General features: G+C 38.3%; 1 protein-coding gene across 3 annotated transcripts; it reads left to right on the top strand.

The window, feature by feature from the left end:
* The first annotated feature begins 236 nt into the window (after positions 1 to 236).
* Positions 237 to 16,801, top strand: TXNDC9 (thioredoxin domain containing 9). 3 transcript variants are annotated; one of them, XM_045885163.2, is made up of 5 exons: positions 237 to 408; positions 2,721 to 2,939; positions 6,342 to 6,460; positions 9,633 to 9,887; positions 12,392 to 16,801. In XM_045885163.2, exons 2-5 carry the CDS (start codon positions 2,751 to 2,753, stop codon positions 12,507 to 12,509), a joined length of 681 nt encoding a protein of 226 aa, XP_045741119.1. In that variant the 5' UTR covers positions 237 to 408; positions 2,721 to 2,750; the 3' UTR covers positions 12,510 to 16,801. The 3 variants fall into 3 exon arrangements, with proteins under 3 accessions (XP_045741119.1, XP_045741120.1, XP_064428679.1); XM_045885164.3 differs by lacking the exon at positions 237 to 408 and adding an exon at positions 584 to 953 and having other exon boundaries at positions 12,392 to 13,148; XM_064572609.1 differs by lacking the exon at positions 237 to 408 and adding an exon at positions 584 to 1,062 and having other exon boundaries at positions 12,392 to 13,148.
* Positions 16,802 to 26,325: the final 9,524 nt, after the last annotated feature.

Genomic DNA, 26,325 nt, shown 5'->3' with positions numbered 1-26,325 from the left:
AGCAAGATCGTAGCTATCTTTCGTTTCTGATGTAACATTACGTGTACTTAGGCTCGGAGCCTAAGGAAGTCCGACTCGGCCAGGCTGAGCACTGATAAACTACAACCTCCAGCATACTTTGCTCCCTCCCCCGTTGGCCGTTTATCCAGAACGAGGCTGAGAATCGGAAATCTCGGGTGGAGGATGGGAGCTGCGCAGGCGCAGAAGCGCTCACCGAACGCACGCCCTCCGCCCCGCCCCACTTCCTCGGGCGTCGCAGGTTGTATCGCGTGAGGGCCGCTGCCAAAGGGGTGGCGGAAGTGACGGCGGGTTCGCAGTCACCGGCAGCTGCTGCGAGGGTGAAGCCAGAGTGGACTGCCTTTCTGGAGCAGTTAGTTCTTCACTTCTCAGGTGTCACCGAGAGCTCAGGTGAGGCAGAGGATGGTGTGAAAAAATTGGCCACCGCCTCCCGGTGCTGATGAACACTTCACCACTCAACATCCGGCCAGGGCGGGGGAGGGGCGCGGCCCAGACGTCGGTGTCAGTGAGGCGGTGGCGGCTTCGGCGCATGCGCTCCGGGGGTTGTTGCCCACGGGGCCACCTGAACTCCGCCTTGGTCGGTCCCTATGGGCTCAGGGAGTGGCGAGGAAGCTTTTCGGAAGGTACCTCGAGCGCAGTTCAGGTTGTTTTGGCGGGTGCATGTAAGGGAGTCAAGGAAGCGGTTAGGTAATTTGAGGACAAGCCCCTTCCCACTGTTCCCGATGAACTGTAAAGAGGAAGAATCAGGTTTGTGGTTTGAAGAATGAAAAGTTATCGGGATCGCTACACCATCTCCTCTCCCCTTTGTGAATGCGGTGACCACCACCACCTGTCTCCAGAACAGCTCTTGTTATTCGTTTCTGTTCCCAGTTATCCCAGAATTAAATTGAGTTTATCTCATAAAACTCCAGGGATCAGCATCCACTATACCTCTGGTAAGAAGAACAGGTTCTGACATGTAAGTCAGTGTCTCAGTAACCAGTTTTCTGCCTCATCCGGCTCCAACCCTAAGGGAAACAGTCTCACTGACATTTTTCTTTGGAGGTAGGAAGTGTGAAATTATTTTATCATATTTGAAATACAATTCCTTGAAAATGTATAGCATTTATGAGGAGCTTACAATTTGGTTTTTTAAACTCAAATACTTTTGAAACTTAAGGATAATTTGAACAGAAAGTAGGCATATGTTCATTCAAAATTACAAATTTTTTTTTAAAGATTTCTTTTTATTTGTCAGAGAGAGAGAGTGCTGGGGCAGAGGGAGAAGCAGGCTCCACGCTGAGCAGTGAGCCAGATGTGGGACTGGATCCCAGGACCCTGGGATCATGACCTGAGCCAAAGGCAGACACTTAACCAACTCAGCCACCCAGGCGTCCCAAAATTAACAAATATATTTTGAGCACTTGCTGTGTTCCAAGCACTGCTAGCTCTGGGGATACAAAGATGAAATCAGTGCATTTCAACTGCTTTTCCTGTGAAGAAAAAAGAATCAAAAGTGAAGTTTGCAAGAAGACTACTTCTTTTCAGTTCAACAGTTGTAGAGGGTTTGTGTGGGCCAGGCTATATGTCAGTAATTGGGTCAGTGAGTTCACGGTTTATTAAGATTTTTTTTTAAGGTTCTTCAGTAGTGGTTGCAACTGTGTCGTAGTTACTTGAATGCAACAGCTTCTTGCTTTCATAAGCAAATTATAAATTATATTTCTGTAGTAATACATAAAATTTCCATCTGATTGTTTCTGACAGAAAATACTACATCTTATAAAATGTGTAATTGAAAAGAGCTTCATTTTATCTGAATTAGATTCTGTTTTTAAACTCCTGTGTTACATAAAGGATCAGTATTTTTAACATTTGGAGTGGTATTGTTTTACATCAAAGTTAAGAACGGTGTCAGTAGATCCATACCAGTATCAGTCTTTGTAGCATTATAGATTTTGTTAGGTCATAGAGAACAGCAGTGAAAACTAAAGTTTAGGGAACACCAGGCACTGTTCTTTACATAAACTGTAAAGCACTTTCTCAGGAGTTAAATGAAAATCATTTAGTAGAAACTTTGAAAAATATATTTTTGGCTCAACTCTTTTCTGTATTGAAGCAAAATTTGTTTTGTAGATGTATGTAAAACCTCACTACAGTTAAACTTCACTATTATTCAGTCATTTCTGCTTTATTTTTCTTCTGGTTTAAAAAAAGAAACACTGTTAATATATGTCATTAGGTAGAACTCCAACTACCCATTTCTCTGTGGTCTTGAAGACTCCTCTTTGTTCTATTGTAATGAAACACAAACTAAATCAGAAGCACCTAAACCTTGCTCTAAGTAATCTTTGAGTGGTGTGACTATAACCTATGGAAAATTCAGTTTTAAAACATTTCAGTAAGGGGCGTTTGGGTGGCTCAGTCAGTTTCTTGATTTCAGCTCAGGTCATGATCTCAGGGTTGTGAGATCTAGCCCCAAATCGGGCTCCTTACTGAGTGTGGAGCCTGCTTAAAATTCTCCCTCTCACCCTCCTCCCCTTCCCTCTCCCTCTCTAAAATAATAAAACATTTAAGTAAAAATTCTTAAAGGTAACATGAAATGCTTGGTTGTCAGCAGAACGCTTTGTGGAGGAAAAATTATACAGTTGCTAGAATTTTTGTAAATGAGATAGGAAACTTTACTTGCCTCTTTTTTCCCCCCAACTTTCCATCTTTCTCCCTAGCACCAAGGCTGAACTATACCATTTAGAAGAATGGAAGCTAATGCATCTGTTGACATGTTTTCAAAAGTCCTGGAAAATCAGTTGCTTCAGACTACCAAACTAGTAGAAGAACATTTGGATTCTGAAATTCAGAAACTGGATCAGATGGATGAGGAGGAATTGGAACGTCTCAAAGAAAAGAGACTTGAGGCTCTAAGGAAATCTCAACAGCAGAAACAAGTAACCTCTCTGCCCTGCTTTCTGAAATTACTTTAACAGTATGCTCCTAACAACTTATATATACACGTGCTGAAGTAGTTTTATTTCAGTCCTTATTTTTAGGGTTGTTTTTGTTTTTTACTGCAGAGTACTATCACTGTTAAAAATTTGCTGGGGAAAAAATTAGTTTTAAAGATACATTAAAAACTAGCCTGCTCAGTATGTTAATCCACAGTCAAGTAAAAGAAACATGTGCCCAAGATCATTTTTTGAGCTCAGATTTGTTGGTTGAGGAGGGAGGGGACTAGGAAGAGCACTGGGAGTCCATGATTTCCCTTTTATGTGATTGTAAAGCCGATTATACTTTAGCTGTGATCAGTGTAAGTTAGGTGAGAGCTGTAAGGCAGTTTACACTGAAGAAATTATTTCAGGCATTTCCAATGTAACAATTACATGGCTTGTTTATTCAAAGGAATGCATGCTGGGTCACAAAGAAGGGTGGCCACAGCTCTATCCTTGTTGGTCTCTTAGAGTGTGAAGTGTGGAACAGACTCATAGACTCTGATCAAAACCAATTGGGATAAGTCCTGCAAATTTAATTTTGATTAAAAATTTTTTCATTGCTTTTTGTCAAATTGAAATAGATTATTATCAATTCTGGTTCCTCTTCAGTTGGCTGTGAATAAAACATGCGCTTTAACTTTTCTAAAGAAACAGGGAGTTTTGTTTGTGCTGCTGTAGCATCTCTTTCATAATGTTTATACTCTCAGTGTTTATAAGAATTGCTACAAAAAGGAAAGAATCTTTTATAACGTGACTGAGTTTCTATTTTTATAGCTTGGGTTTTCTAAAATACAGTGTGTGTGTGTGTGTGTGTATGGTTTTGAAGCCAGGAGACTTTTTTAAATTATAATGCTAATAATTATCTAAGGTAATGTATGATGAGATTCTGCTACAAACTCCTGTTTCACAATCACAGTTAAGTAACACTACTAATTGCTAATAGTTCAACTAAAAAAGTTGTCATAACTGGGATGTTTTTATTTTTTTTTTTATTTTTATTTTATTTTATTTTTTGGGGGGGATGTTTTTATAGAAAGACTGAATCTACCTGATTTGCAGTAAGGAACATGCATAATGGCTTAAATGAAACTCAGCAGTTAAAACAATAAACTGAATACTTATCATTAAAAACCTGAGTCCTGCAGCCTTTAGGGATTTTTTTAATATGCAAATCAATTTAAAATGAATTTGTCATAGAATAACTGAGAGGATCTTATTTTAGAGTTTTCACTGCATTGTAATAGATCTCTTTTATTAAAATGTTTAAGGAAGTAGAAAAGAAGCTTTAATGGTTTTTATATATACTCTTTTTGAAAGAGTAGTATAGATTGCATAGTAATTTTGATTTACTGATCTGTTTAGGTATCAGGAAATCAGTATATGCAGTGACATAAGCACTTAATAGGCTGATGCGAATCAATATTCCTCAGTCAGCCGAGTACCCTCTTCCTGTTAATGACAGCTAGTGACATAGGACTTACGTAATAATAATAAGCAGAAGGACAGGTGAGAAATAGGAAGAGCTCATCCAAAGGCTTGGGTGATAACCACTAAGTGAGAGCTAGATGTTGCCCCACTGCCAGGCCTTTGGTAGGTTCAGCCTGCACTGTTATCTCTGCCCATCCTGCTTGATTCCATTCAGCAGAGGCCCTGTGGAGCATGAACTCTGAAAGAAACTGTACTAAGAGCACAGGGGTGTGCTGAGTGTCGGGAGAGATGCCATGTGTTGGTGGAGGTTCAGAATAGGCTTGCCTCACTCTTAGGAGTTTGGAAAGGTTCAGGTCTTCCACCTGTTGGTTAAACATATGAGAATTAATAACAAAAAGCTTTTTAAAAAACAAATATTCTTTTTTAACGGCAATGTTAATGGTGAGTCAAGAAAAGCCATGAAATGTTACATGCCATTAAGGAACTGTATTTGAGAGTTTAAATTGTTTGTAGAAGTTTGACCAAAGAAATGTCACATAAGGAGAAAACACCTCCTGTGAGCGTCAGCTCAGCATAAGCCAATGTGAAATGGATATGAAAACTATTAATACAGTCTGTGTTAGCTTAAGTCCAGAGGAAGAAAGGAGATGGCACTCCTGCCCCTTTCTCGGTGGACCACTTCTGGAGGGCTGCATTCAGACTTCTGCCACTTTTTAAAAGGATGAGGAGGAATTAGTCTCTGTTGAGAGGAGGATAATCAGAAAGTAAGAAGTATAGAGATCATTTCATATGAGAAATAGCCAAAAGAAAATGAAGGGAGAGGTAGAGAAGAAAGGATACAGGTGAGATAGGGTATCTGAAGGGCTGACGTGTGAAAGACATTAGAACTTTTCTCTCTAATCTTAGGTCCAAGCTGAGATCCACAGACCAAAGTTACAGATATATTGCAGTTCAGTGTGGGAAGACCTTTCAAAAAATTAGAGTATACATGCACCTTCTTTTTAAGCACCTTTGCCAGACATTATTGTAGATATTTTCATGTTGATAGTCTTACTTTCACAACTCAGTGAGAGAGTTGTGCTTTGTGATTTCCACTTTACAAATGAGGAAATGGAGATTCAGGAAGGTTATTAGAATTCTTAGCCTAATAAGTGGTAGAACAATTATTCAAGCCCATGCCTTCTGCCTGTAAGCCCAATGTTCCTTTTTATCAAAACCAGCTGCCTGAAAAAGGAAGCAAGCTTCCAGTTGAGACAATGAACCTGTCCTGTAGCAGGAAGCTTGAGAAACTGAAAGGTCTGTCAGGCACGGTTGATAAGGGTTGATATATTGGTTGAGAAGTTGGATTAGATGACTGGTGGTATCTGTATTATTTCTGGACATCATGTGATTTTTTTCTTCCTAGGATACTACCCATTGGTGGCCAGGATAGAAGCAGTTCCTGCCTCTCTGAGCAAACAGGGCTCTTGAGCTGCAGAGCTGCAGAGCTGCAGTAACCACCCCTCCTTTTCCCCTCCCTACAAAGACCAAGTAGCTTTATCTCATGAGCATTATTTTTCAAAGCTTTGCATTAACTTGGACCTAATGCTTCTGATTTTAGTAGTTTGAATGCAGAGAAATTAAATGGATATTTACATTTTAAGTTTCTGGAGTCTAAATTTTTATTTTTAAAGATGTGAGAAAACGTATGTGTGAAGTTACCAAGACAGATGATTGTCTTAAACACAAATTGTGCTGAAAGATAGTCCCTGCCCACAGACTGTGTTTGCACTGACACGAGAGACCTAGGAAAATAAATCACTAAGAGGAATTGATTTCTCTACAAGATAAAATCAACTTCATTACAGAATGTTATAGCGATTTAGACACAAAATGTAAAGTGGTACTGAAAGATATTTCAAGTGTGTAATATTTCCCTTTTCTCCAAATTAGGAATGGCTTTCAAAAGGACATGGGGAATACAGAGAAATCCCTAGTGAGAGAGACTTTTTTCAAGAAGTCAAAGAGAGTAAAAAAGTGGTTTGCCATTTCTACAGTGACTCCACATTCAGGTAACTGTTTCCATCAGTGACTTGTTTAAAATGATGAGATCTTTGAGTAGAGATATGCTAACATAATAGGAAAATTTAAAAATTAGAGGAACTACTTCTAAGTTGTGTCTTTGTATTTCTGTAGAAGTCTCTGTTAAAGTTAAACAATTGTTATTCTGAAGATTAAACTTAAAAACCTGTTACATAAAAAAGTATAAATGAATATTATTAAAAATCGAGATTATTTCCATAGAACTGGCCATTTTCTGAATTATGTTTTCATTAGATAACTTTAAAAACATCTAAGACATGTACATGTAAATTTTTTTTTTCAACACAACAAGAATTATTTCTCCTTTTTTTGATACTATTATGACATAGACACAATGTTGGGAGTGGGGGCCAACACCTTGAACACTAGCTTTGAATTCACTCACTCCTTCTCAGCCAGCAACTCATGGGGAGACAATGGTTTGACCAAGCCTTTGACTAGAAGCATCATTGGGAGTGCCAGGCTTGGCTGGAAGGAGAGGAAGGTGATTTCTTTTGGAAAGCCCAGATCTGCAAACCTCTCTACAGAGGCAGAGTCCTTGTAAAATGAAAATACCCCTAGAAAAGGTTATATCTTGGGGCGCCTGGGTGGCTCAGTCGGTTAAGCAGCTGCCTTCAGCTCGGGTCATGATCCCAGGGTCCTGGGATCAAGCCCCGCATCGGGCTCCCTGCTCGGTGGGGAGCCTGCTTCTCCCTCTCCCTCTGCCTGCTGCTCCCCTGCTGTGCTTTCTCACTCTCTGTCAAATAAATAAATAAAATCTTTAAAAAAAAAGTTATATCTTAACTTAAGCCTTTCTTTTAACCCCCAGATTTGATTAGTTGCCAACTTTTAAAAATTGAGAGATAACAATTTTTTTAAAAACCCAGATTTCAGATGTTTAAAAAAATCAAATAACCTAATAGCAGACCTAGAATTCTGTAGGAAGGCAGTTTGCTAATACTGAATAGCAGCCACCTCCCTCAGACACACACTCCAGTGTAGAGTCTCCATCATTCACTGCTGTCTCAGCCCTGCCCTCTTCTGCCATTTGCACAGCCTGCTCCGCCCTTGTCTTAAACTCACCACCCAGTAACTTAATTGTTAATTCAGATCTTACAGGGATTGATTGCCTCAGACTTACTGATTAAGGTAATAAAAATGAAAATGTTGAGATGGTGAAATCCCCTGTAAGGGAAAGTGTGGGAAGGGTTTAGAAAAGAAAGGGTATCAGAGAAACCCTCTGTCACCGTGGTACTCTGTCCTCTCCCACTGGCACATATTTATTTCTCCAGTTGCCAACCTTTGACATACATGATGAGGTGATACATTAATATCATATGAGTCTCTAAGGTTGATATCATTTGATGTTTATTAGATGTTTTTGCCCAGCCAGTAGATTGTTTTGAGAAAGCAGAGAGTTTGCCTGTATCGTGGCTCACCATGCTCCCAAGTTCCTACCCCTAGAGCAGCAATGACTGACACATAGTAGGTGCTCAGTAAATATATTTGATGGTTGTATAAATGGTGCAACACCAGGAGTACTTATCTTCAAGCAAAAATGAAAAATCAAGAGGTGCCTGGTTGGCTTAGCTGGTAAAACATCTGACTTCTGATCTCAGGGTCTTGAGTTTAGCCCCATGTTGGGTATAGAGATTGCTTAAAAAATAGAAAAAAAGGAAAAACAAATCATTAGAAAATTTTATTGGTAGATCCAATAGATATCAGAGTTCCTGGTGCATAGTAGACTGGATATTTCATATATAAAATCCTGGAACATTCACAATGACCCTTTGAGGTAGATAGGTAGGTATAATTCCAATGCTTCATGCATGGAGACCAAGACTTGGAGAGATTAAGTGACTCATCTAATGTCACTGACCTACTAAATGACAGAAGAGGATTCGAACCCAGGATTTAAGCCTAAGCTGTTTTAACTACACTGTGACTGCTGCTTCTAGGTTTTTAAAAAAATGAATTAACAAATGGTACAATCATAGATTTACTTAAAATAGGTTCCATATAACTCCAGTAAAACCATGGAGTTGACTTACCTACAAGTTTTCAAGAACATATTTCTCATATAATGGTTCATTTATCATTTGTTTTAGAGTTTCATTCAGGAACCATTTATTAACTTGTTCTCTCCTACCATTTTTCACTACAATCTCATTGCTATACTACATGGGCGATACATGAAAAGATGCATTCAGAGGTATAATGATGAGGCATCAAGGTTACTAGGAACTTGCTGGACCCAGTCTTAATTCAGGAATAACTACACCAAGAAGTATGCAGAAAGCCTACTAGTAACAACTATGAAACATTTGGTGTCTTTATCATCTAAAGCAGTAGTTATCAAACTTTACAGAGCATGAGAAGCACCTGCATGTTTCCCAGCTCCACTCCCAGAGAATTTTGGTTCATCCATATATTTTAAAAGCTGACTTTAATGAACACCTGTGATTAAGAACTGCTCAAAAAGATTATTACAGTAGTCTGTTTCAGGAACACTAAAGGATCGACCACTTTAAAATACCTTTTAACTTTCAGAAAATGTCATTTCCATTTTTCTTTTCAATAGAAAGTGGCTTAATAAAAGTTACTACTGGTATTTTTCATTTCTTTACAACCATATGACCATAGTTATAGCCCTGACCCTATGCTTCTTAATGATTAGTTGCAGTTAGAAGGTTCCTTCTCAGTGACACCATTCAGTCTTAATGACTTCTAAATATGGCACTGTGTGTACATTTCTAATTCTAAAAAGTATCTTCTGAGTTCTGTCAAGTCAAATTTATTACCCTTCAAGCTCTGTGTATGAGACACCAGGAAACATAAGAAAAATGACAGTTTTTTGTTCTTACCGTGAACATGACAACTTCGTGAACTACTTGTGACTGAAAGTGTATATTTAGTATCTTGTTTTCCGTAAGTATCATTAGGGCACATCTGACTTTCTAGAATCCTGGATGATTTTCTGCCTCTCGTATCAGTTAACTAACCTATGAAATGAAATGAGGTCATCGACACCAGCATAGGCTGGCTGCCAAATTACGAGACTCAAGCAGAAGAACTTCAAATTAAATGTACCTTTATGATACTTATTTTTAAAATGAAAAATCTGTTTTAGCTTTTGATTTTTCCATATGCTTTTATTTATAGGTGTAAAATATTAGACCGACATTTGGTGATATTGTCCAAGAAACATCTTGAGACCAAATTTCTGAAGCTGAATGTGGAAAAAGCACCTTTCCTTTGTGAGAGACTGCGTATCAAAGTCATTCCCACACTAGCACTGGTAAAAGATGGAAAAACACAAGATTATGTTGTTGGATTTACTGACCTAGGAAATACAGATGACTTCACCACAGAAACTTTAGAATGGAGGCTGGGTTGTTCCGATATTCTCAGTTACAGGTAATTTTTAGCAAAACCATTGATTTTAATGTCATATCCAGTTGATATTTTTAGAGAAGTTTTTTTATGTTAACATTCATTTTATGGAGCTAAGTAAGATCTTCTGGCTGAGATGTAGAAAATATTTCACAAATGAAAAACATATTAAAGTGTACATTATTAGCATGATCTTACAACAAAATCAGAGGTACAGATAAAATTGAGTCTTGGAGTACACCTAACTATAAAAGTTTTCATCCTGACAAATCCTATTGAATCTAATTTTCTATTAGTCTGGAAACCCAAAATGACATTTCAGAATTGACTCTTCCCTGATTTAAACCAGATTATTCAAATTGATGATGACTTATTTTTGAACATCAGATTTTTTAATGTAGCTATTCCTGTCTTCTGGAATATGATAAAATGTATAATCTCATTTCTGTGATCATCTTAAATTATTGTGGAGATAGTCTCAATTTGAAAACAATCTAAAATCCAACTTCCATTTTTCATTCATCTCCTTCTTCACTTTGCCAAATAGTTTATCTGATTCCATAAATCAGAACCTATCATCTTGCCTTCTATGCCTGTTTTTGATTTGGAAAATTAACAGATAAAATTATTATCATTCTATAGGCATAGTGCTTTTCAATAAGTAGAAAGTTCTCTTTTCCCTGTCCCTTTTTCTCTGAATCTCCCCTACACATGCCTAAATTGTCCCTACATTGTAGGAATTGACTTTGGAGTTTTAGGTTTTACTTTCTTAATAATAAATAGAATATTAATATTTATTAAATGTATTTTGAAATTATTTCAAACTTTAAACAAGTTGGAAACTAATACAAAGAATTTTCATTTATCTTTTGCCCATATCTCTCAATTTTAAACATTTTACGTTTGCTTTGTCATGCTTTTTCTGAATGCATACATTTTATTTTCAAAACCATTTGAGTGGAAGTTGAAGATGTATTGTTCCTTTACTCCTAAATATTTCCTTGTGTATTTTCCAAAATGAGGGCTTTTTCTGTGTAACCATAGTACAATGATTAAGACAGGAAATGTTAAATAATTTACAGACCTTACTCAGATTCTACCACTGTCCCAATAATGTCCTGCATACTAAAATGTTTCATGTAGTTACTATGTATTTTTAGTTTCCATTAATCTGTGACAACTTGTCTTATTTTGCAATACATGGACATTTTTGAAGAGTACAAGCTAGTTATTTTGTAGAGCATCCCTCAGTTTGGGTTTGTCTAATGTTTCAGGATTAGGTTTGGACTATGCATTTTCTCACAGGTACATGATAGAAGTGATATTGTATTCTTCTCAGTGTAGCACTGCAGGAGGTATAGGATGTTTCGTCTCATTTCTGGTGGTGGTAACTGAGCACTGGTTAACAAGTTGCCTACCAAGCCAAATGGTGATTTAAGAAGAACTTTTCCATATCTCACACTAATTTACTTTTTCATTTATTTTTATTAGAATGGGCAATGGCTTATCTTATCCAGTGGCTTATAGTTCGCTACTAATATTTATTTTGAAGCCCAAATTGCCCCAGATTTGACCAGTAGAGTCCCTCTCATGCAGGCTTCTATGTCCTTTTCACACATCCCAATAGTTATTTAAGCACATTCTTTCTGGTGCAAATAAGAGGTCTTAGAGGGATTCTCCCTAGAATTGACTATTTCTCCAAGGCACTGTGGTTCCTCTCAGTGGCACATATTTCTTTTTTTTTTATTATGTTATCTTAATCACCATACATTACATCATTAGTTTTTGATGTAGTGTTCCATGATTCATTGTTTCCGTATAACACCCAGTGCTCCATGCAGAATGTGCCCTCCTCAATACCCATCACCAGGCTAACCCATCCCCCCAACCCCTCCCCTCTAGAACCCTCAGTTTGTTTCTCAGAGTCCGTAGTCTCTCATGGTTCGTCTCCCCCTCCAAATGATATTTCAAAACCAGAATCTAGGTGCCAGGAATCTTCCTAGATATTTTTGAAAGAAGAAAATGTCTCAGTTATTTAAGCATCATTGAAAAATTTCATGCCAATTCCAGGTTAATGATAATGAATTCCATGAGTTTTATTGATGTTTGTCTAAACATTAAAAGATGTGAAACAGGATCATACCAGCCATAACAAGCTGTAAAAAATCATTTTCCTGTGTCATTCTTATAGTGAAAAGGATCTAATCCAAGTTCAGCAGATCCAAAACAGGTGGAAAAACTTTTATTTCCTTCTGTGCTTTTCAGTCAGAAAATCTGTTGGTACGTCTTGTGAAATGTTAGTAATTAATGGTAAGAAAATAAAACATGGATCAAAAACATTTAGTAATACAAAATAGGGTTTAAAACTCTTAACCATCAGTATGAATAATATAGGTCTTCCTTGACACCAGCATCTTAAAGAAAACTATTCCATAGGTTAGGAAGAAAAGAGATTTTTGTGCAGGTTAACATACCAACTGTGCTAAATCATAAACAGTAAATGCTTTTCAAATTTGCTCTATTTTTAGTGGAAATTTAATGGAGCCACCATTTCAGAGCCAGAAGAAATTTGGAACAAACTTCACAAAGCTGGAAAAGAAAACTATCCGAGGGAAGAAATATGATTCAGACTCTGATGATGATTAGAAATTAGTTATAATTCTTTGTAAATTGTCTTTTTATTTCTGCTTACTTCAGAATTAGATGTGTTTTCTAAATCCCGTTGGTTTTTATACATTGGTCATCTAATGGTCATGTTCTAGAGTTTTGTACAGTTTCATCGCATTGAAAGACATCTTCAGTTTTGTGTGGCAGTCATGTTTAAGTTGAGGAAAACTTCTGAGTTCTTAAATTATCCAGCAAGGGTCTGGATTCTCTATTTTTGAGGTTGATTTTATCACAATATGATTCCTACGTCTTTATATCATTAACAGTTGTGTTTTTAATCTACTGGATTGGAAATAGGAATTCAGCAAACTATTCCAGGACTAATTCTTACATAGCATTATTTACTTTATACAGCAGGTCAAACAACATTTACTGGTGTAACACACTCACTTGTAAATGAATTATAAACACTCTTTACTTCTGGAATATATTTAGCTATTAAAGAACTGCCTATTTATTCTGTAGGCTGTGTGTTGATGATGAATCAGCTGATGGCAGCAGAAAGCTTTTTCAGGTTTTGAGCATACTGCCTTATTTAAAGGATTCTGATTGCTTGTATTTTAAGACATGCATTAAAAAATAATCAGGACGGGGCACCTGGGTGGCTCCGTCGGTTAAGTCTGTGACTCTTGATTTCGGCTCAGGTCATGATCTCAGGGTCCTGGGATCCAGCCATTTCTCAGTGGAGACTCTGCTTAAGATCTTCTCCATCTGTGCCCTCTCCCCTCCTTCATGCTCTCTCTCAAAAATAAATGATCAGGAAGCACAACTGGAATGGCAACATGATCTGCAGACTCCTTGGTGAAAACAACCATAACTGGTAAATATATATGTATATTTTTTAAAGTCTTGGGAATTGTCATAAAACCATATAGCAAATAAAAACATTTATTACAGAAACATTTATTCAAGAAAATACTAAAGCTTGGTAAGAATAGCAAGTCTCTGGTATTTGAGCCATGACCCCACACCATTTCTCCCCCTAGCTCCCAATTTCAGCCTACAATTTCTCCCTAGGATGAACAGACTGCTAGCATTTCTCATTCTACCTGCTTCTATCCCCCAAGCTCTATGTCACAGAAGCTCTATTTCAGGTAACAGTAGCAAAGATGTCTGGACCTTCCTTCCTCTACCCAGTCCCCACTTAGAGCACTGAAGAGCTACCCCAGGAATGGCAGACCAAGAATACTATTTTCTAATCACTATTGCCCCAGCTTATGAGTGGAGGTTCCATGCAAGGAAAGGCAAGCAAGACCAGGAGTTATCATCCACTGCTCTATTTATAGACCACAGGTATCACTCCTAGAAAAACAGGCTACTCTCCCCATCCCCAACTCTGAGGCAGTAGCAAGCCATAAAAACAGCTTCTATATGATCCTCTAAGTTCAAGCCTAAGGGTGCTGCCATAGACAAAGGAAATTTAGAGTGGGAGTAGAGACAGACAAGAGGAGACTGGTAACTCCATAATAGCAATAAGCAGAAGGGAAAACCAGTGGTAAGTCTAACACAGAATGATAGGCAGCTTAGAGTAGTCCTAGGTCTAGAACAAGCCTCAAAGAGACTACAAGGACCTGGATTTAATTGGATCAAACTGTGTAGCCATTTGTGTCCCACTGCATTGTCCAAAATAATAGGTCCACCAACAATTAGTGGATGTTAATTACAGTGTGATAACAATGGAGGCAGACAAACTAAAACCCTTACAAGGAGATTGGGGAAAGAAACCATAAAAGCCTTCCTAAAACTGTCCTTGGGGTTGGAGGGAGAAGTCAGAGTGATGGTACATACTCCGTCTGTACCCTCTGCAGAAGAGCATCAGAAGCTGTGCAGTACAGGGTAAATGGACTTAAATAGTCCAGCTGAGTCACTAAAAAGCCCTGGCAAGAGGGGAGGATGAGTATGCAGAGCTGCTATGTTATCTAAACTGCTATATTACCTAAACCTACCCAGGTGTATGGAGAAATAAAAGTGTGTCCCAAAAATAAGGGGATTTCAAAACAGTAGAAAGAAACTGCCTTTGAGTGGACCCAGATGTTGGAAGCAGAAAAAACCTTCCAAGCAGCTATTACAAATTTTTTAAAAAACTGAAAGAGGGGCGCCTGAGTGGCTCAGTCGCTTAAGCGTCTGCCTTCGGCTCAGGTCATGATCCCAGGGTCCTGGGATAGAGCCTCGCATTGGGCTACCTGCTCCGCGGGAAGCCTGCTTCTCCCTCTCCCACTCCCCCTGCTTGTGTTCCCTCTCTCGCTGTCTTTCTCTTAAATAAATAAATAAAATCTTAAAAAAAAAAAACTAAAGAAACTATGCTGGAGGTAAAGGTATGATAATATTTCAACAAATAGAGAACAAAGAAAGTATTTTATTTTTTTATTATGTTAATCACCATACATTACATCATTAGTTTTTGATGTAGTGTTCCATGATTCATTGCGTATAACACCCAGTGCTCCATGCAGAACGTGCCCTCTTTAATATCCATCACCAGGCTAACCCATTCTCCCACCCCCCTCCCCTCTAGAACCCCCAGTTTGTTTTTCAGAGTCCATCGTCTCTCATGGTTTGACTCTCCCTCCAGTTTTGCCACCTTCATTCTTCTCCTCCTGCTATCTTTTTTTTTTAACATTCAATATTGTTTCAGAGGTACAGATCTGTGATTCAACTGTCTTGCACAATTCACAGCACTCACCATAGCACATACACTCCCAGTGTCTATCACCCAGCCACCCCATCCCTCCGACACCCCACCACTACAGCAACCCCCAGTTTGTTTCCTGAGATTAAGAATTCCTCATATCGGGATGCCTGGGTGGCTCAGTCGGTTAAGCGTCTGCCTTCAGCTCAGGTCATGATCCCAGGGTCCTGGGATCGAGTCCTACATCGGGCTCCTTGCTGAGCGAGCAGCCTGCTTCTCCCTCTGCCTGCCTCTATCTCTCTCTCTCTGATAAATAAATAAAATCTTAAAAAAAAAAAAAAAAAGAATTCCTCATATCAGTGAGGTCATATGATACATGTTTTTCTCTGATTCACTTATTTCGCTCAGCATAACCCTCCAGTTCCATCCACGTCATTGCAAATGGCAAGATTTCATTCCTTTTAATGGCTGCATAATATTCCATAGTAAATATATACCACATCTTCTTTATCCATTCATCTGTCAGTGGGCATCTTGGCTCTTTCCACACTTAGGCTATTGTGGACATTGCTGCTATAAACATCAGGGTGCACATACCCCTTCGGATCCCTACATTTGTATCTTTGGGGTAAATACCCAGTAGTGCAATTGCTGGGTCGTAGGGTAGCTCTATTTTCAACTTTTTGAGGAACCTCCATACTGTTTTCCAGAGTGGCTACACCAGCTTGCATTCCCACCAACAGTGTAGGAGGGTTCCCCTTTCTCCGCATCCCCGCCAACATCTGTCATTTCCTGACTTGTTAATTTTAACCATTCTGACTGGTGTGAGGGGGTATCTCATTGAGGTTTTGATTTGGATTTCCCTGATGCCGAGCAATGTTGAGCACTTTTTCATGTGTCTGTTGGCCATTTGGATGTCTTCTTTGGAAAATTTCTGTTCATGTCTTCTGCCCATTTCTTGATTGGATCATTTGTTCTTTGGGTATTGAGTTTGATAACTTCTTTATAGATTTTGGATACTAGCCCTTTATCTGATATGTCATTTGCAAATATCTTCTCCCATTCTATCGGTTGTCTTTGGTTTTGTGGACTGTTTCTTTTGCTGTGCAAAAGCTTTTTATCTTGATGAAGTCCCAATAGTTCATTTTTGCCCTTGCATCCCTTGCCTTTGGCAATGTGTCTAGGAAGAAGTTGCTGCGGCTGAGGTCAAAGAGGTTGCTGCCTGTGTTATCTTCTAGGATTTTGATGGACTCCTGTCTCACATTGAGGTCTTTCAACAATTTTGAGTCTGTTTTTGTGTGTGGTGTAAGGAAATGGTCCAGTTTCATTCTTCTGCATGTGGCTGTACAATTTTCCCAACACCATTTGTTGAAGTGACTTTTTTCCACTGGACATTCTTTCCTGCTTTGTCAAAGATTAGTTGACCATAGAGTTGCGGGTCCATTTCTGAGCTCTCCATTCTGTTCCATTGATCTATGTGTCTGTTTTTAATGTCAGTACCATACTGTCTTGATGATGACAGCTTTGTAATAGAGCTTGAAGTCCGGAATTGTGATGCCACCAGCTTTGCTTTTCTTTTTCAACATTCCTCTGGCCATTTGGGGTCTTTTCTGGTTCCATACAAATTTTAGAATTATTTGTTCCATTTCTTGAAAAAAATGGATGGTATTTTGATGGGGATTGCATTGAATGTGTAGGTTGCTCTAGGTAGCATTGACATCTTCACAATATTTGTTCTTCCATCCATGAGCATGGGATGTTTTTCCATTTCTTTGTGTCTTCCTCCAGTTCTTTCATGAGTATTTTATACTTCTCTGAGTACAGATTCTTTGCCTCTTTGGTTAGATTTAATCCTAGGTATCTTATGGTTTTGGGTGCAATTGTAATGGGATCGACTCCTTAATTTCTCTTTTTTCTGTCTTGTTGTTGGTGTATAGGAATACCACTGATTTCTGTGCATTGATTTTATATCCTGCCACTTTACTGAATTCCTGTATGAGTTCTAGCAGTTTTGGGGTGGAGTCTTTTGGGTTGTCCACATAAAGTATCATATCATCTGCAAAGAGTGAGAGTTTGACTTCTTTTTTGCAGATTCGGGTGCCTTTGATTTCTTTTTGTTGTCTGATTGCTGAGGCTAGGACTTCTAATACTATGTTGAATAGCAGTGGTGATAGTGGACATCCCTGCCGTGTTCCTGACCTTAGGGGGAAAGCTCTCAGTTTTTCCCCATTGAGAATGATATTCGCTGTGGGTTTTTCATAGATGGCTTTTATGATATTGAGGTATGTACCCTCTATCCCTATACTCTGAAGAGCTTTGATCAAGAAAGGATGCTGTACTTTGTCAAATGCTTTTTCTGCATCTATTGAGAGGATCATATGATTCTTGTTCTTTCTTTTGTTCATGTATTGTATCACGTTGATTGATTTGCAGATGTTGAACCAACCTTGCAGCCCAGAGATAAATCCCACTTGGTCGTGGTGAATAATCCTTTTAATGTACTGTTGGATCCTATTGGCTAGTATTTTGGTAGTAATTTTTGCATCTATGTTCATCAGGGATATTGGTCTGTAATTCTCCTTTTTGATGGGGTCTTTGGTTTGGGGATCAAGGTAATGGTGGCCTCATATAACGAATGTGGAAGTTTTTCCTTCCATTTCTATTTTTTGGAACAGTTTCAGAAGAATAGGTATTAATTCTTTCAATTTTTGGTAGAATTCAACTGGGAAGCCATCTGGCCCTGGGCTTTTGTTTGTTGGGAGATTTTTGATGACTGCTTCAATTTCCTTAGTGGTTATAGGTCTGTTCAGGTTTTCTATTTCTTCCTGCTTCAGTTTTGGTAGTTGATACATCTCTAGGAATGCATCCATTTCTTCCAGGTTATCTAATTTGCTGGCATAGAGTTGCTCATAATATGTTAATTGTTTGTATTTCTTTGGTGTTGGTTGTGATCTCTCCTTTCATTCATGATTTTGTTGATTTGGGTCCTTTCTCTTTTCTTTTTGATAAGTCTGGCCAGGGTTTATCAATCTTGTTAATTCTTTCAAAGTACCAGCTCCTAGTTTCGTTGATCTGTTCTACTGTTCTTTTGGTTTCTATTTCATTGGTTTCTGCTCTGATCTTTATTATTTCTCTTCACCTGCTGGGTTTAGGCTTTATTTGCTGTTCTTTCTCCAGCTCCTTTAGGTGTAGGGTTAGGTTGTGTACTTGAGACCTTTCTTGTTTCTTGAGAAAGGCTTGTATTGCTATATACTTTCCTCTCAGGACTGCCTTTGCTGCATGCCAAAGATTTTGAATAGTTGTGTTTTCATTTTCATTGGTTTCTGTGAATTTTTTAAAATCTTCTTTAATTTCCTGGCTGACCCATTCATTCTTTAGTAGGATGCTCTTTAGCCTCCATGTATTTGAGTTCTTTCCAACTTTCCTCTTGTGATTGAGTTCTAGTTTCAAAGCATTGTGGTCTGAAAATAGGCAGGGAATGATCCCAATCTTTTGGTAGCGGTTGAGACCTGATTTGTGACCTAGGATGTGATCTATTCTGGAGAATGTTCCATGGGCACTAGAGAAGAATGTGTATTCCCTTGCTTTGGGATGGAATGTTCTGAATGTGTCTGTGAAGTCCATTTGGTCCAGTGTGTCATTTAAAGCCTTTATTTCCTTGTTGATCTTTTGCTTAGATGATCTGTCCATTTCAGTGAGGGGGGTGTTAAAGTCCCCCACTATTATTGTATTGTTGTCGATGTGTTTCTTTGCTTTTGTTATTAATTGCCTTATATAATTGGCTGCTCCCATGTTAGGGGCATAGATATTTACAATTGTTAGATCTTCTTGTTGGATTGACCCTTTAAGTAGGATATAGTGTCCTTCCTCATGTCTTATTACAGTCTTTGGTTTAAAATCTAATTTGTCTGATAGAAGGATTGCCACCCCAGCTTTCTTTTGGTGTCCATTAGCATGGTAAATGGTTTTCCACCCCCTCACTTTCAATCTGGGGGTGTCTTTGGGTCTCAAATGAGTCTCTTGCAGACAGCATATCGATGGGTCTTGTATTTTTATCCAATCTGATAACCCATATCTTTTGATTGGGGCATTTAGCCCATTTACATTCAGGGTAACTATTGAAAGATAGGAATTTAGTGCCATTGTATTGCCTGTAAGGTGACTGTTACTGTATATTGTCTCTGTTCCTTTCTGGTCTATGTTGCTTTTGGGCTCTCTCTTTGCTTAGAGGACCCCTTTCAATATTTTTTTGTAGGGCTGGTTTCGTGTTTGCAAATTCCTTTAGTTTTTGTTTGTCCTGGAAGCTTTTTATCTCTCCTTCTATTTTCATTGACAGCCTAGCTGGATATAGTATTCTTGGCTGCATATTTTTCTCATTTAGTGCTCTGAATATATCATGCCAGTCCTTTCTGGCCTGCCAGGTCTCCGTGGATAGGTCTGCTGCCAATCTAATGTTTCTACCATTGTAGGTAGAAACATTAGATCTCTTCTCCCGAGCAGCTTTCAGGATTTTCTCTTTGTCTCCGAGACTCATAAGTTTTACTATTAGATGTCGGGGTGTTGACCTGTTTTTATTGATTGTGAGAGGGGTTCTCTGTGCTTCCTGGATTTTGATGCCTGTTTCCTTCCCCAGTTAGGGAAGTTCTCTGCTATAATTTGCTCCAATATACCTTCTGCCCCTCTCTCTCTTTCTTCTTCTTCTGGGATCCCATTTCTTCTAATGTTCTTTCGTCTTATGGTATCACTTACCTCTCGAATTCTGCCCTCGTGATCCAGTAGTTGTTTATCTCTCTTTTTCTCAGCTTCTTTATTTTCCATCATTTGGTCTTCTATCTCACTGATTCTCTCTTCTGCCTCATTTGTCCTAGCAGTTAGAGCCTCCATTTTTTATTGCACCTCACTAATAGCCTTTTTGATTTCGACTTGTTTAGATTTTAGTTCTTTTATTTCTCCAGAAAGGGTTTCTCTAATAACTTCCACGCTTTTTTCAAGCCCAGCTAGTATCTTTAAAATCATCATTCTGAACTCTAGTTCTGACATCTTACTAATGTCCGTATTGATTAGGTCCCTGGCAGTCGGTACTGCCTCTTGTTCTTTTTGTTGAGGTGATTTTTTCCATCTTGTCATTTTGTCCAGAGGAGAATAGATGAATGAGAGAACAAAATGCAAACAGGGTAACAATGTCCCCAGAAAATATACACGAAATAAATCAGAAAAGACCTGAAACTGGGGGAAAAGAAAGGGAAAGAAAAAAGATAAAGATAAAAACACAAAAACAAGGGGCGCCTGGGTGGCTTAGTCGGTTAAGCGACTGCCTTTGGCTCGGGTCATGATCCCAGGATCCTGGGATCGAGTCCCACATCGGGCTCCCTGCTCTGTGTGGAGTCTGCTTCTCCCTCTCCCACTCCCCCTGCTTGTGTTCCCTCTCTCGCTGTGTCTCTCTCTGTCAAATAAATAAATAAAATCTTTAAAAAAACAAACAAACAAACAAACAAAAACAAAATAGAACAAAAAAAATAATATGATCAAATACGGTCAGGCTGATGCATAGATCAGTGCCACACACTAGATTTTAGGCGCATTTTGGTCTGTTAGAACAAAGTGCCTCCCAAAATTTTAAAGAAAGAATAACTTATATATGTACAAAAATAAGGGTTAATACGATGAAGGGATGGAATATGACTGTAAAAATGAAAATTATAAAAGATTTTATAAAAGGAATTGATAAGATAAGAAGTTGGTTGAAAAAAGAAAGAAGAGGATTTAAAAGAAAGGGAGAGAATGTGATCAGGCAGGAGACTAGAACAAAGCCATACACTAGAGATTTAGGGTATATTTTGATCTGTTAGAAGAAACTGTATCTCAAAATTTTAAAGAGAGAACTTATATATATATATACCAAAAATAAGGGTAACTACTATGAAGGGATAGAATATGACTCTAAAAATGAAAAATAAAAAATATTTTTTAAAAAGGATTGATAGGATGTTGGCTGAAAAAGGGAAAAAAAAAAAATTAACTTTGAAAGACTAAAGAATCAGGGCAAAAAAGCCATGAATTCTATGTGCAGTATCCCCCAGTTGGAGTTCTGCCGTTCTCATTGATGGGTAAACTTGGTCTTGGCTGGCTGTTCTCGCTGATCTTCTGGGGGAGGGGCCTGTTGCCCTGGTTCCCAAATGTCTTTGCCGGAGGTGGAATTGCCCCGCCCTTGCCAGGTCCTGGCTAAGTAATCTGCTCGGGTTTGCTCTCGGGAGCTTTTGTTCCCTGCAAGCTCTCTGTACAGCCTTGGAGGCCGAGAGTGAAAATGGCGGCCTCCCAATCTCTGCTCCAGAGGAGCCAAGAACTCGGGGCCCCGCTCCTCAGTGAGCCCCCAGATAAAAGCCGTCAGTCACTCCCGTCTCCCCGGTCTCTGGCCGCACTCTCTGCTCACCCGGCCTGTGACCGCGCATTTCTATCTCTGGCACCTGACCCTGTGTGGAGTCTCCAAACCCCGCAGATCCCTGCGGTGCACTCCCGCGCGGCTCCTCCCGGGGGAGGAAGGTGAGTCTCCCTGGATCTGCCGCTTGTTGGGTCCCTGCTGGAGGAGCAGGGGCCCGACTGTGCCGCGGATCACGGTCTATGGCAACCCTGAGCTGAGAGCCCGCGCCTCGGATCCGTCTCTGCAGCCGGCTTCCCCGCTCCGATACCTGGGAGCCCTGCCACACTCAGGCAACCCCAGTCTTCCTGTGACCCCGAGGTTCCTGAGACCACACTGTCCCATGAGGGTTCCACCCCCCACTTAGCCACTGGAGCAACGTCCCTCAGCAGAGCTGACTTCTAAAAATTCCGATTTTGTGCTCTGTGGCTCTATCACTTGCCAGAAGTGGCCGACGGAGGCCCCTCTCCCGCCGTCTATCCTCCCGAATATCGCCTCGGATTCACCTCTCCGCACATCCTACCTTCCAGAAAGTGGTCGCTTTTCTGTTCAGAGAGTTGTTGCTATTGTTTTCTTCAATCTCCTGTTGAGTTTGTAGGTGTTCAGAATGATTTGATCCCTATCCAGCTGAATTCATGGGACCAGACGAAATTCAGATCTCCTACTCCTCTGCCATCTTGCTCTGCGCCCCCCTTGGTTGTTAACTTTTGACTATTTTCCATAATTATGAAAAAGCTGACAGTTTATGCTTGATTTTTTTTCCTATTGGGTGTGTGTGTGGGAGGGGGTGGGGGTGGAGAATGTGCCCTTGGACTGTCTACTCTACAATTTTTGCTGACTAGAACTGGATTTAGTTTTAAGGGTAAATATATTACATACTTCCAAAAGCCTTATATTGGAAATTCTCCAATCATTACAATATTCTCTAATTTCTTGCATAATCATAATATTATGTATGGTCTTATTTCTTTCTTTCTTTCTTTTTTTTTTGTATGGTCTTATTTCTTAAAGTTTAGTTGGCTGAATATAAAATCCTTGGTTCACATTTCCCCCTTCTAAATATATTAAATATGCCACTCCATTTCTTTTGGCATAAAGTGCGGTGGATAAAATTCCAATGCTAACTCAATTTTCTTTCCCATATAAATGACCTGGCCTTTTTGCCTGAATGACCAAAACCTTACTTACTTTTTCTTCTTTAAAAGTTAGTAGTTTTATGAGAGTATTTCTCAGTAGTGGCTATTATGGGTCAATTTTACAAGTATTTGGGATGCCTTTCCAATATTTAAGTTCAAATCTTATTATTTCAGTAGAGTTTTATTGAATTATCATTTTGGGAATGTCTTCCTATTCAATTTCTTTGGTTTTCTTCTTCACAGCTTCTTATTATAATTATGGTGGATCTTTTTTGCCCGGCTTCCCATATTTAACATTTTTTCTAAAGAGTCCTTTTAATGCTTTCTGTTGTCTATTTCCTCCTGTTATTTTTCTCCTTTAAGCTTCATTTGTGAAATGTTTTTATTTCTTTCTGAGCTCTATATGAGCTTTTTCATATTCTCCTGTTGTCTTATTTACTTTTCTATTTGTTGCTCCTTTATAGTTTCTATCACCTTTAAATGCTTTATTGAGATGTATACTTCAAAAGGATGAATTGCATCCAAATCAAGCTTAGGACATTTTCACCATCCCAAAAGAAACCCCATACAAACATCGGTCACTCCCTGTCCCTTGGCAACCCTCCCACCTTATGCAACCACTAATTTACTTTCTGTTCCTATAGATCTGAGTTTTCTGGACATTTCATATATAAACATGATCATACACATAGTCTTTTATGACTGCCTTCTTTAACTTAGCATAATGTTTTTAAGGGTCATCCATATTATAGCACACATCATTTACCTTATTCAGTATTATATAGGTCTCTGATCCATTTTAAATTTTGTATATTGTGTGAGGTAGAAGTTCAACTTCATCCTTTAACCCGTAGATATTTAGTTGTCCTGACACCATTTGTTGAAGAGATTATTCTTTCCCACTTGAACTGTCTTGGCACCTCTGCCAAACATCAATTGACCACAAATTGTTATTCCTGTACTCAATTCAATTACATTGACTTATATGTTTATGCCTGCATGCACCACAGTCTAGATTATTATAGCTTTAAGGTTTTATCTCCCCCTGCTTGTTTCAGGTTTAGTTTGTTCTCTTCTCAATGTTTTAAGGTGGAGTTTGAGTTCTTTGTATCCTTTAAAACAGGTGTTTACTGCTATAATTTCCCTGTAAGTACTGCTTTAGTGGCATTCCATAAGCTTTGGTATGTTGCATATTTATTTTCATGTATCTCAACGGATTTCCTAATTTATCTTGTGACTTTCTCTTTGACCCACTGGTCAAATTTATGGAGTGCATTAATTTCTACACATTTTTTAATTTTCCAGATTTTTGTTACTTATTTGTAATTTCATTCCATTGTGATCAAAGAACAGACCTTTTATTATTTCAATACTTTTGCATTTATGGAGGCTTGTTTTGTGTTCTGGCATATGATCTGTCTTGGAAAATGTTCCATGTGAACTTCAGAATTGTGCTGTTGGTGTGTGAATGCTCTATAGATATGTTAGGTGTAGTTGGTTTATAGTGCTGCTTAAGTCTTCTGTTCCCTTGTTGATTCTCTGCCCACTTTTTCTATTCATTGTTGAAAGTTGGGTCATGTCTCTGTTATTGCTGAATTGTCTATTTTCCTGTCAATTCTGTCAAGTTTTGATTCAGAATTCTGACTGCAAAATACAGAACTGTCAAGAATTTATGAGCTGTGTTGTAAGGTGCAGAGATGTTTACAATTCTTAATAGATTCTTGATGGATTCTCTTTTATCACTATAAAATGAGCCTCTTTCTGTAGGAAGTTTTTATTTTCAAATCTTTGTTTAGCCTCTTCAGCTCTCTGATGGTTGCTGTTTGTAATGATATTTTCATTGTATTTTTATTTTTGAATCCAATGTGTGTCTCCTGTGGACAGCATATAGTTGGATCTTATTTTTGTAATCCAGGCTGACAAAATATTTAATCCACTCACATGTAATGTTGCTATTTATATGACTGATTTATGTATTTTGCTTTTTGTTTTCTATATGTCATACACCTTTTATTCCCTTCTTTTTCAACTGAGTTTTTTTTGTTTTTTTGTTTTTTTTTAATTTTTTAGGTAGGCTCCATAACCAGCATGGAGCCCAACACAGGGCTTGAACTCAGGACCCTGAAATCAAGATCTGAGCTGAGATCAAGAGTCAGATGCCTAACCAACTGAGCTAGCTGGGCACCCCACAACTGAATATTTTCTAGTGTAATATTTTGATTCCTTTTATTAGTCATTTTTTGTATTTTTTTATTTTCTCAGTGGTTACTCTGGGCCTTTACAAGTATATATCTTGTCAGAATCTACTTTAGCTTTATAATAACTTAATTCCAGTGAAATATAGAAATGTTACTCCTATAAAGCTTTTTTTTTTGTTATACATGTTGCATCTCTATATGTTAAAAATGTATCAATACATTGTTGTAATAAATAATTTTGTTTTAAAATAGTTGAAAGAACAAGTATATATTTATAGTTTTGGGGTTTTTTTAGTTATAAAATTTAATTGTAAAGATCAAGCTGTAGTTATTGGTCAAACCAATGCACATTAATAGCTTTGAAGTGTGTAGATGTTAGTTCTTAAATAAAGGTGACAAATACCATCAGATTCTTGTAACACTGTTTAGGATCTAAATAAATGTGATTCTGGACATAATTCAATCCACAAGGCTAATTGAATAATAGTGCAATCATCAATAATTAAACCAAAGGCATAATTTCCCAAATCACTTTTAGTTAAACAGAATAAATTCTAGCTTTTTTAAAGTCTAAAGCTACAAACAACTCAAATCAATCTATTTTTCTACCTGAGATCAAAACAAATTTCTTATACCCTATCTAAACATGATTCTTGACATTGAGGTAAATCTGAATTCACGTAATATAGTGTCAAACTTTTCCAAAAAATTTTAAGCCCTGCTTTAGAGAGAAATTCTCATGTTACATATACATATTTTTTTTTCTTCAAAGACTAATGACAAATATACGAGGTTAATAGGCATGTAATGGGACTATGATACTACTAATAATGTGAAAATAAAAAGTCATTCATTTATACAAAGTGTTCCTGTATGGTGCAATATGAAATGGGATCGCTGTCTATGTACATACACAAATCACCAAACATTCAGAAACTAAGCCCACTTTGAGAAAAGTCATTCAATTTTTTTGAGCAGAGGTTGCCAAGTTGTGATGTTTAACAAAAATATTGTGTATAAAAGCTCCGAAACCAAGTATTAGCCTAAATTGGCAATAATTGCAACTTAAATTAAAAATTAAACCCAACTAGATCTTTACTGTGGCTATGCAACTTTTGCTTTGTGTCCTGCAGGTTTTACTGAGCTAACAACCTCTTATCTCTTGCCTCTTCTCCTTGCGCTCCCCCTGCCTCGAGCTTCCTTCTTTATGGCTATCTTTGGCAATGCTTCCAAATCCTGAAAGCAAAAGAACCTGCTACAGTAAATGAGGAGGATGAAAGATAACACTGTGTATGATGTACAAAAACCAATCTAAGACTGTGAACCAAGAAAAAAAAATACTAGAAGGAAGGCTGAGCAGTAATGTACCCTCAAGGGAAAGAGAACATAAAAAAATAGGAGGTCTGTACTCCTGACC

Source organism: Mirounga angustirostris, unplaced genomic scaffold, assembly GCF_029215605.1.
Source record: "Mirounga angustirostris isolate CCGP_5_RB_7025 unplaced genomic scaffold, mMirAng1.0.hap1 SCAF_10, whole genome shotgun sequence".
Lineage (NCBI taxonomy): Eukaryota > Metazoa > Chordata > Mammalia > Carnivora > Phocidae > Mirounga > Mirounga angustirostris.
The sequence above is the reverse complement of the archived record's forward strand: the minus strand, read 5'-3'. Positions and strand labels throughout refer to the sequence as shown.

Excerpts from the sequence above, each read along its gene's own strand:
- TXNDC9 (XM_045885163.2), top strand. The coding sequence starts at position 2,751 with ATGGAAGCTAATGCATCTGTTGACATGTTTTCAAAAGTCCTGGAAAAT. Across the intron at positions 2,940-6,341 it reads AATCTCAACAGCAGAAACAA|GAATGGCTTTCAAAAGGACA; the intron begins GTAACCTCTCTG and ends TCTCCAAATTAG. Across the intron at positions 9,888-12,391 it reads TCCGATATTCTCAGTTACAG|TGGAAATTTAATGGAGCCAC; the intron begins GTAATTTTTAGC and ends CTCTATTTTTAG.